We start from the raw sequence: 11,803 nt of genomic DNA, 5'->3' as shown, positions 1-11,803 counted from the left end.
GCAAAATTAAACCAGAAAAACAGCAGCCCTTCCTATAGCAGCCCTTCCTAGCACCAAAATTGTTGAAGCCAACACAGCAGCAAAACAGAGCCATGAGCAAACAGCACACAGCAGCAGCAAAACAGATCAGACACAGATCAGCTCAATCAGGAGAAAGCGTAGCAGGCTGCAGATCACCCCAGTAGCACATTTTCACCCTCAGCAGTCTATAGCTCATGCACCTTTTCACCACAGCAAAGCAGACTACAGATCACCCTCAGTAGACCAGAACTTATGCATAACATCATTTCAGCAAAGAAACATAATCAGCCCACATAGCTTCAGTAAGACAGCAATTAGCTACACACAGTGGCAGACCTGATACAGGTTGTTTATAACATCATGCACCGAATAATTAAACCCCTTCAAAGACGAGGAGACCTACAAAGCTACTCTAGCCTTTATTAGATCTTCCAAAGCAATCCAATCCGGTTGTACCTTATTAAATACGCAGTCATTTCTGCTTCTCCACACTGACCACATAACTGCTAACGGCAATGTTTTCCAGACTGCTAGCATCTTCTTCTTCATTTTTATACCTGGCCATGACAGAAGTAAACCCTCCACTGATCCAGGACTAACCCATTTGTAGTTCCACCAGTTCACTAGATTGGCCCACAATTTCCAAATGAAGTGGCAGTGTAGAAAAATATGATTAACAGTCTCCAACTCAGATCTGCAGAACACACAGAGAGCAGAAACATTTGGGCTCAACACTCCAATTCTTTGCAAAAATTCCGAGCACTTAATCCTTCCTCTCCACGCTAGCCAGCTCAAGAATTGAGCTTTGGGAGGGGCTAAATTGTTCCAAATACACCTAGTGACTGTAATATCTACCCCTTGATTTGCTTCCAACCACTTCCAAACTGATGCCACAGTGAACTCCTCAGATGGATGAGCTACCCAAGAACAAGAATCTACCACCCATTCTTTGAGCCTAGGCGCACTCTGCAGGAGATCATTAAGTTTTTGCACTTCCTCCTCTTCCCATGCTAGGAGGGGACGTTTGAAAACCAGGTTCCAATCTGAATCCGACACTCTTCTGTGGAAAAAATCAACCAACTTTCCATCCTTATCAACTGATAATGCGAATAATCTGGGAAAAGACACACTCAGATTTTGATTGTGACACCACTTATCAGACCAAAAATGCAGTCTTCTGCCATTTCCAACAACTAGCCTGAAGTTTTGCAAGAAGAATTCACGCAGAGCAGTGTTCGCTTCAGCCATTGATATTATACCTTTCCACGTATGCGACAGCCACATTGAACTAATAAATAAGGGGCACCAACCGCCACCTAAACCACCATACTTACTACAAATCACTTGTTTTCACAAAGCTGCCTCCTCCTTTCCATACCTCCACCACCATTTTACTAGTAGACACTCATTAACCTGGCTTAGATTTCTCACCCCTAGCCCACCTTTAGATTTACCTAGGCATATCTCCTTCCAGCTAATTAAGTGCACTTTCCTCCTGATTTCTGACCCTCCCCAAAGAAAGTTAGCTTGAATTTTGTGAAGTAATTTTGCAATGCCCACTGGCAACTTAAAGATGGATAAGAAATAAACTGGCAAGCTTGTCAAAACGGACTTGATCAAAGTTAATCTTCCAGCAAAGGATAAATACCTCCTCTTCCAAGAAGCTAACTTGCTCTTAAACTTAACTATCACAGGTTTCCAAGCAGCCTTGCTTCTTGGATTTGCTCCTAATGGCAACCCCAGATAACTCATTGGCAACTTTTGACTTAGGCAATTTAATTTCTTTGCCAAGACCTGGACAATATCATCCTGCACACCTACCCTACACACCTTACTTTTGTGAAAATTTACTTTGAGTCCAGACATCACCTCAAAGCACCTTAAGATTCTTTTCACGGCTACAACTTCCTCCCACTCAACTTCACAAAAAATAATGGTATCATCAGCAAACTGCAAGTGTGTAATTTTCAACTCAGTTGGACCTGCAGATACTCCTCTAATCAAGCCCACTGTAGACACCCCATTTTTGACCGACCTTGAGACTCAGACGTCACCAGTTGAGCACTCGGTGATATTGCATATTGTGCTTGTTCAGAAGTTTCAGAGTCTCGGCTGCGAGCCTTGCCTCCGGACTTCCGGGCTCTTTTGTGCTTTGCCTCGGTTTGCGAACCAGGCTCTGTTTTCTCTGTTTTTTCTTACCGAAGGGAGGGAGAGGTCTCGTAGATCATCTCTCAGTAGCCGTAGGCTACGTTTTGTGGTCGTAGGCCATTTTGCCCGTTTGGAGTCTAGTTTTCGATTTTTCAGAGCCGTTGGCCGTGTGCCTCAGTTCGGGACCGCTTAACTACCTCCGTTTGCCCCGATTTTCGGCATACATCTTATTTTCTCCCTTTTGAGGGACACTGTGGTTCGAGAGACCGGCTTCGTGGTCGAACACCACTCCCGGTGCCTAATAGCCAGTTTCTGGGGCCTCGGGCTGCGCGTTTCGGCCCCCGAACCTTCATTTTGCATCGGTTTCGGCTCATATTTGGTGGAGACCTTATTTTCACTGTTAGAAAGCTTGTAGGAGGGTGGGAGGCCAGCAATTTTGCTGAAAAGCCAACTTATTTTTGGTCAAAAGTGGTTCAGCATGAATCCGGGAAGGAGAAAAATCTGCGCGGCTTCACCGAAACGGGCGTAACTCTTTTCACAAGAGGAATGAAGATATGAGGCCACCACCATTGGAAAGCTTACTTCCGGGGCTTCATTTTGCACTCAAGAATCTCCCAAGTCCAAGTCCCGGGGAGGGGGAGATGTGGTTGGTTGAAGTCTGGTTGGACCGAATCTGCGCGGCTTCACGAAAAAGGGCATAACTTTTTCTACAGGAGGAATTTTAATGCAAGGTTTGCTCCATTGGAAAGCTAACTTCTGGGGCTTCATCCTACGGGGTGGCCGGCCACTTTTCCCCTTTGACCTAGCCGGCCGGCCACTTTTTCTGGCCGGAACGGCCACTTCTTGGTGGATGACTTTTTTACCCCTTTTAAACTGGCCGGCCATTTTTGCCCCTATGAGTGCATTCCAGCCATGTATTTGTTTTTACACATCACCCATGTCCGAGGGTTTGGCACTTTTGGAGGGAAACTTGACTCATTTTCCCCTCCATTTCCCCCCCCCCTTTTTCCCCCTCCTTGGCTTATATATCAACAGCTCCAGCTGCTGGTTTAGGGTTGGAACATTTTGCCTCAAACCCTTGCCTTGTCTCTCTCTTTCTCCATACTTCCAAGCTCCAATCCTTCAAACCTTACACCATTTTACACTACACCACCTAGCACCACCCTTCCATCCTTCATTCCAGCAGCTGGAGGTCATTCTTCAAGGCCTAAGAGTGCTGCAACTCAAGCCAAAAGGGTGCCAAAGTCAAGTCTTCAAGGGTAAGCTCCATTTCCCCCCTTTTGGTCCATATTTTGTTCAATACATAAGTCATATTTTCTTGCTGTTTTGGGCTCCGACCCTAACTGAAGTTAAGCTTATTTTGAGCCATTTTTCATGTTTCATTAAGGGCCTCTCACTGTTTGAGGCCTCCTTGGTGCACTTACTTCATTATCCCTCTTATATGCCATTTTCTTGTGTAATATTTTTGGCCTGTGTATAAATTGTTTTGAGCTCTGTCATGAACTGAAAAGTTTCTTATTTTGAGCCCTTCTTCAACATTGTTGAAGGGCTCATTGCTGTTTGAGGCCTCCATTTATCACTTGCCATTATATCTCTATTTTGGCTCCATTTTTGCATGATCTTCTATCCTATTGTGCTTCTGTTTTTGGGCTCTTTTCAGAACTGAAAACAGTATTATTTTGACCCCCTCTTCAAGTTTCATTAAGGGTCTTTCATGGTTTGAGGCATATTTTATATACTTTGTGTTATATCTCTCTTTTTGGCCTCATTTTGCATAGCATTTTGAACATATTTTCATACTGTTTTGGGTCCGGCCATCAACTGTAAAATGCATTATTTTTGTCCCCTGTTCAATGTTGTTGAAGGGCCCCTTTGTGTTTAAGGCCAGAAACCTTCACTTGCTTCTTTGTCCACCTTTTGGCCCATTTCTTGCATGAGAGCTTAGCCATACTTGTGTTTGTTTTTGGGCTCTTTTCAGAACTGTAAGTAGTCATATTTTTATTCCCTCTTCAGTGTTTTAGAAGAGTCTTTTTCTGTTTGGGCTTTGCATCTACCACTTGCTTCATTGCCTCCCTTGCGGAGCCATTTTTGTATGTTAATTTAGTCCCACTTGTGCTTACTGTTTGGCCATGCTTTGAATTGTAAAAATGCTTATTTTGGGGCTGCCTTGCTTCTGTCTTTTCATTCTGTGTACCAATTATGCATGCTTTGTATAACTGTAAGCCATTTCATGTACCTAGTTTTGCATTTCGGGAGAAATTCCATGCATCGGGTGTCATTTCGCCTTGTTTCGGGGCTGTTTCGCCCCTCATTTTGATACTGATTTTTGCATGTTTGAATATCATATTCCATGTCTTTGCCATGTCTCATTAGAGTGGCATTTCGGTGCCTGAGGGTCGGTCCTCGGTTTGCGTGCATGTGTGCACGCATCTCGAGTGTCTCATTTTCATCTGATGGCCTCTTATGTGAGTGTGGCTGAGGTCCACTCGTGTTAGTGTAAGTCCATTATGCATTGTGTATGCCATTTCATTTCATAGCATTGCGTATGCTGGGTTGTATGTTAGCGCATTGTGTATGCCATGTTATCTCGTGCATCGTGTGTGCCATTTCATAGCATACTGCATGTTAGGTTGTATCTTAGTTGCATTTCATGCATGTCATGCATATTGCATTGTGTTTGGGATAGGAGTTAGCCCGAGCACGGGAAACGAGGTACGTTTCGTACTCCGAGTGACGGAACGTGTCTCAATTCCCCAGTCACCGACACTCTGGATTATCCATGATGGAGTTAGGTTTTAGTTGAGTTTTCATGTGCATTCATTTCATATTGAGTTGTGCAATTCGACCCCTCGGCCATCATGCATCGAGATGCATGATTGGTGGCACGAGGATCGAGGCATGCATACATCTGTGAAAATACATTGCGATGCCCCTCTCCTGCTCTCTGTTGCAGCAAATCAAGAATCAGCAGTCTTCCGGAGCTTGGCGCGCTTTCCAAGAATAATTGCAAAACAGAGGCTAATTGGGGCATCCCAGTGGATTTCCGCGCAAGGCAGCCCAAACATACATCATTCATCAGAATCGAGGCAGTCCCTGGCTTGCATGCCAGTTTATAGCTTTCTTAGATTAATTTGTAAATTAATTAGGATTTTCGTATTTATTCGGGATTGTATTATTCATTCATTTGGGACTGTATATTATTTATTTGGACCCTCTGTGCGAGGGCAATGTTGTAATAAGTGTGCGTGTGTGTGATGTATGTCTTCCAACCCCACGTCTTTCTTCCCTTTTATTTACCCGCTTATGATGGTTAGATTAGGGCATGTTTCAATTAGCATACAGTATGATAGCATGTTTGCATTCATTCATCTGTTTTGCATGCACCGGGCTCGGCGCATCATACTAACTGCATCGTATTTTCAATTCCAAGTTGAATACATGTTAGCTGTAAGCATTTCATATGCCATGTTTAGAATAGCCGAACCTGCTATAGTTGCATTTTTGCATGTGTTGCATTAGGCATTTCTGTATAGTTAGGGTCATGCATGGATTTCTAATTAGCTTCTGTTTTGGCTTGGAGTACTCGGTGAGTTTTATGCTTTAGCATCCTTGCATGTGTGTGAGTGACTGCCATGATAGCATGCTTACCATGAGGCTATTTGCTTATGTGATATGACTGCCTGAATGCCTGTGGGTGAAGGTTGGGTTATTTGGATAGGAACAATTCATCAAATGTGTGTTTTAAGCCCACTAGATAGTGGCAAAATCATGTTTTCTAAGCCCACCTGAGGGTGGCAAATCCACGTCTTAGCCTACTTGCGGGTAGCACCATCAAACCATTTTCAAAATAAACAAACATGAAATGTTTTGTTCCAATTCAGGCGATCCAGTCTATACTTGTATGCTGTGCGGATCACATAGTAAATCTAGGCTAATAACCGGAATAAGAACGCATAATGTTTTCAAAAATAGATATCATGGTTAGTAGAGGCCGATCTTTGATCAGGCGAGCGGGGGTGCTCACGAAGTGACCTTCCCCAATCGTACCCAAGTTCCCGAGCCAAGGCAACTTTGGTGATGACGGACACGTGGCCTTAGGCAAACGAGTCAGGGTTTCCTAAATTTCCCCAAAATAAAACATTTAGGTGGCGACTCTGTATCTGGCAAAGCAGTCCATGTTTGGCACTTCTTTTCTAAAAATCTGTTTTCTCAAAACGATTTGCCGGATTTGGACTCTTTGGTTCAGACTTAGAACCGTGACAATTTGAGAGTCCTGAGCTGTAGTGACCCCAAATGAACAGAACGGGACTCACCCTCCCGGGAGCGTTCGGGGACGTATACAGTTTCTGGCGACTCTGCTGGGGATTTAGAGAGCTTGACTCGAACTCATGATATCTGTTTTTGACTACACTTGTGTGTTTCTTTGCATTGCATTTGCATTGGTGCGCCTAGGACACCGTGTTTGCCATCTGCTATTCCTGAACGGTTTGCCGGAGGCTTGTCTTGTCAAGGCATGACCATAAGGCTGACCGGTTGTGGGCTCTGCCAGTATGGGAACACAAACCCCGGTTTTACCGTGGCACCCTTTTTGACCATTTGACCTAGTGCATATTCGGAATCCATAGTTACCATTCCAAACTAGGACAGGTTGCTTACCTGATCATAGGTTGTTTGAAACCGCTGCGTGCATAGTGAAACCCTAGCTCCTGACAAAATAGGACAGGGAAACCCTACCCCAACATAGGGGTGTTTTGGCTCTCACTTATCTGTTATGTGCTTTAGAGTGCGTCTCTACAGGGAATGCATGTATCAGTTTGCAAGTTTGGGCATCAGGCCTGCGGGCACCAGTTCAGTATTTTGGGATTCAGTTTACCCGAGGGTAACAGATTACAGGCCGAATTTTGGGGCAGAATTCAGTAGAGGGCACAGTCATCCTGGTGCTCATATCTGTTCAGGGTGAAATCAAGCTGAGATGTTGCATGTTTTCTCTTTTGCTAGGTAGTCTGGGAACCATAGCTTCAGAAGGCTCCGATATCCCCCGAGGTACACCGAACTTGTGTTGATAGACTTTGTCGGGTCAGAGATTCAGTTCAAGGGCAAATCAATGTTCTTTCGTTGAGGAAAGGCAAAGGAGGGCCAGACAGGGTTCATTTGTTCATCTGATCCGACAGTCACCAATCACATCATCAGCAGACCCGTGATGGCACAGGGTTCGGAAGAATTTGTGGCCATGATAGCAGCGTTAAATCAGGGAACTGCAATGCAGGATAAGACCAGTGCTGAAACGCAACGCCCATCTGGGGCGTCTGTTTCGTATCCAGCTTCAGGACCCCAGCCAAAATTTGACCCACTTCCGCCAGCTGAAGATTTGCAGGGTCCAAATCCTCGAGAAGGGTTAGCTCAAGCTCGAGTTTCCACAACCCTGGTGTAGCCTACTGAGAGGCTTCGTCTCTCCGATGTTAATGAGCTCGATCCGACTACAGTGGAAATTGTGAACCTTGATAAGCAATTCAAAAGGGCACAGGACCTTAACTCCATTCACGACATTGAGGATTGGTCCACCGAGGTTGCCATAAGGCTCCCAGTCGAGAGTACCAATGCTGGCGGTAGCACTATTTCCAAACCTGCTAAAATCAACACAGTCGCCATAGCCGACCCTTTTGCCAAGGCCAACCTACAAATAGCCAGCCCAGTCCGAGCTCAGGGTAGATTTTTCACCCCCCTCCATATGAGCCTAACCAGCGCATTCAAAGTTCTGATGGAAAGAGGGCATCTCAAACCCTTTAATCCTCAACCTTTGCCAAATCCACTCCCTGCCAGACATAACCCCAGCCAATACTGTGTATATCATCAACAGCGCGGCCATGGCACCGATGGTTGCTACCGTCTTTGTCATGAGATCCAGAATCTCATTGACAACCGGACAATAGTTCCACCCCAAAACCCTAAGGACCAAGTACCTCATCCACATCCCAACCTCAGCCATTCACTGCCACCCACCTACAACCCCAGTGTATACACCCCGACCCATATACTCAAACTCGAGATGTTTATCCCGGAAAGCATGGGCTTAAGCACGATGGATGCACTTGAATCTCAATCATCTCAAACCCGCGAGCCCACTACTTCTGAGCTGAAGAGAATGATCAAAGATCTTCAGAGAACTGTGACAGATTTGGCTTCCGGGACATCGGCTCCGTCATCAACCACATCACATACCAGGGAGTTCATGTCAAAAGGCTCCCCAATTTCGGAACGGGCTGTATTTGAGGAATGCCAATCCCTTGGCAAAGTGGAAGCGAGTGGAAGGAACAAGATAGGGGCGGACATGGATCCCCATGAACATCTTCTGTTGGCTATTGAGGCTCTGAAAGCTGAGGGACTGAACAAAGAGCAAGTGTTCGCAGTTGTTGCAAAAATTGTGGACGACATTTTCGCCACTCAAGTTGGGGGCAGTTTGAATCAAGGGGCAAGCCGGGAGAAGGGTCGTTGTATCAGAAACGTTCCTTTCAGCTATAATCCTGTACTCAGAAGAGATCAGCAAACCAGGCCAGCACCTGTTAATCCCCCTGCTGGCGCGCCCAACAAAAATCTACAAACCTTGAAGTACCAACCCCGAGGTCGGAGGGTCTTCCATGCCCTCTATATGCCTTTGTCCAAAGCTCTCCAAATCCTTATTGGACAAGGCCATCTCAAACCCCTTGAGCCTCGGCCTCTCCCGAACCCTCCTCCGGCTACGCATGACGCTACCCAGTACTGCGCATACCATCAGCAAACCGGCCATACTACCAACGACTGCTTTCGTCTACGCCATGATGTACAAGATCTGTTTGACAACAGGGTCATTGCCGCACCAAGTCCAACAAAGTCTATCGGCACTTGATCAGTGAATTTGTGGGGGGATAATGTGATCTGATCAGAGGTTGAACCAGCTGCGGGTGGCGCTCGATTTACTCCAGATATGGGAAGGACAGGCACTGTTTTGAGCATTTGCAAATGCCAGTTTTTGACTTGGGTATTGGGTCAGTCTTGTCATTCTGTATTGAGTCAGTCTTTTCATACTGAGTCAGTCAGGTCTATCTTGTTGTATCGAGTCAGTCCCGTTTTGTTAGAGTCGGGTGATTCCGGGGGTGTTACTTCGGATATCACTATTTTGTTTTGTGTTTGTCCTTTTGTTTTCTTTTGAGTCTGTTTCTGCCAGGGAGCCAGTTGTGCCAACAGATTTGAATGAAACAGCAGTGATTTTTACGCTCTTGTGTTTGCCTTGGCCGTGTGCCAATTGTGCCAGAAAGTTTGAATGAAACGGCAGTACTTTTCGCCTACTCTTCTGCACCCCAAAATCATTGCATTGACCTAAGTTTTTCAAAACTTTTTGAACACTGCGGTGAAAACGAAGAGGAAGGAATTCCTTAGGTTTTGTAAAATTTGATCATTTGAGAGAAAGAGATGCATGCTAACCTTTTAATGATCGAAATCATGCTTGTTAATGTGAGTACTGAGAAGGATCTTGGCTTGATCCAAATTGGTCCCACACCGTCTTCAGTGCGAGCGATTTGTCGCTTTCTTAAAAATTTTCAAAAAAATAAAATGTTTTGCGCGGTCCTGCGAAGACTTGTGTGGAGTCGCTCTTGAGATTGTGCAGCTTAGGATCGCTCTCAGCCTCGAGACTTGAACCCTTGCTTTCAAACCTTGACCTTGGATCCAGAGTGTTCAAACGGTCAACCGCGATATGAGGCCTGTGTGGCCAGATTCGAAACAGCCCTCGAACAAGAGGCACTAAAGTCAGATCAAGAAGATCAGACCTCATTAGAAGAAGCTTGCGAAGCTAGAACAGAAACACCCCTCGAACTAGGGGCAAAAATGTCCGATGTGCTCGAAGAGCCGAAGATGGATCCTTCTGCAAATCGATACAACAGCCACTCTCTTGGATACAGATGGCTTCGAGATCCTAAAACCATTTGGCATGGACTTGTCACACTTTTACTCTTTGGGAGGCTCGCTGGGCCGAAAACCCGGAAGGGCGGCCCAGGCAAAAGTTAGAGCATGAAAAGAAGAAAAAAGAACAAAAGAACAAAAAAGAAAGATGCAAAGAAAAGAGCAAAAAAAAAAAAAAAAAAGAAAATCAAAAAAGAGAAATGAAAAAGAATGAAAAGATACAAAAATTGAAAAAAGAAGAATAAAGCTCGCAAGGTCGAAAACCCGCAACGGGCGCCTTGGCAAAAGTTAGAGCCTAAAAAGGAGAGGTTAATACCCGAGTGTACCTTAACCCCGAACTACGTAAGGCTAGATTCCCATCTTTGGGATACGTAGGCAACTTCATTCTGAAGTCCAGCAGTGAAACACTCCAGATCGATTGTGTCCATGTGATGGTTTTGGTCATCTTTGCCTTCTCTGTATCTGAGAGTCTGGTTGTGTTCGTCGCTCTGAGGACTGACTACAATGCGCTGCGGTGCTATCTAAACAAGGGGCAACTTTCCGTTGCCATTCAGAACGCCGCAGTGTCATTTCAAACAAGGGGCAACTTTCCGTTGCCATGCAGTGTCCTTCAGACAAGGGGCAATTTTCCATTACCATGGATCCGAGGTTGCGCATCTCAAGAGTAGGTTCCGTGCTCGTTGAGCAGTGGTCGTTTGCAAAAATAGTTTTTGAGAACTTTTATTGAGGTTGACTAATCTTCTCGAAAAGTATTCCATTTTCAAAACTGGACCATTTCTTGGACCCAAAAGAGGAAAATTTTCAGTGCTCATGGCCTGACTTGCATGATTTTAAATCAAAAAATTGAACAAGCATGTTAATCTAACTCTCATTTTGGTCAATTTTTTTTTAAGGAGAAAACTAAAACAAAAAAATGGTCAAAATGATGAACTAGGGGCACAGTTGAGTCAGGTGTTCTGTCTTTTCCCCTTTGTCAAAATACTTGCCGGAAAGGGCACTCTACTTGTCGGAAAGGGCACCGTATTCGCCAGAAAAGGGCACAACAAAAGAGCAGAAAGCTCTCACATCCTCCAACCAACGAGGTATCAAGCCAAGTGCGAAGCACGAACTAGAATGGGGCAAGATATTCCACTCCATCATCTGGACAGATCTTATCACGTCCAAACTCCCCAGCAAAGCATCATCAACTGATGTTAGCTGCAGATTTGCTACACACCCAGTTGTAGCGCAACCCTTCCGTGGGAGGAATTCACTAGCTGTGAGCGGAAGAAAGAGAATCTAGCAGAATGCTAGGGGTATGAGCCCACAATTTGCTGTTTATCCATCAACCACCCAGGGGAGGGATGAAAAATGAGAGATCGAAGAATAGAGAGATGTGCGATGAGAGGAAAAGTGAGAAAAGGGCTTTTTCAGAAAAAACAGAGCTTGAGGGCCGAGTGATGTGAGAACCACAAATGAGAAAGGGTGGGAAACACTACCCGGTGAAACAGGCTCCCTGTGCACGTCTGAGTGTCATGTCCTTTTGTTTTAATTCTTGTTTCGAGTCGTTTCGAGTGTTACTCGACGTGTCTAGGTTGTGTGCCTTTTATTTCCTTGTTGAGTCGTTTTGCTGTGTTCAGTCGTAGGCTCAATACCTGGTCGAAAACTCATCTCTCAATTTCCAAAAATAAAATCGTTTTGTGCTCCGAGTGCCGTGTCG

The 11,803-nt window shown here is 45.1% G+C and overlaps 1 protein-coding gene across 1 annotated transcript; it reads right to left on the bottom strand.

Annotated features, from left to right (window-relative positions):
- Nucleotides 1-420: 420 nt before the first annotated feature.
- Nucleotides 421-1,269, bottom strand: LOC145799949 (uncharacterized). Its single transcript, XM_082889594.1, has one exon. It carries the CDS (start codon nucleotides 1,267-1,269, stop codon nucleotides 421-423), a length of 849 nt encoding a protein of 282 aa, XP_082745720.1.
- Between the last annotated feature and the right edge of the window lie 10,534 nt (nucleotides 1,270-11,803).

This window comes from Camellia sinensis, chromosome 9 (assembly GCF_055761805.1).
Source record: "Camellia sinensis isolate YWXY chromosome 9, ASM5576180v1, whole genome shotgun sequence".
Lineage (NCBI taxonomy): Eukaryota > Viridiplantae > Streptophyta > Magnoliopsida > Ericales > Theaceae > Camellia > Camellia sinensis.
Note: the sequence above shows the minus strand (reverse complement) of the source record. Positions and strands in the feature narration are given on the sequence as shown.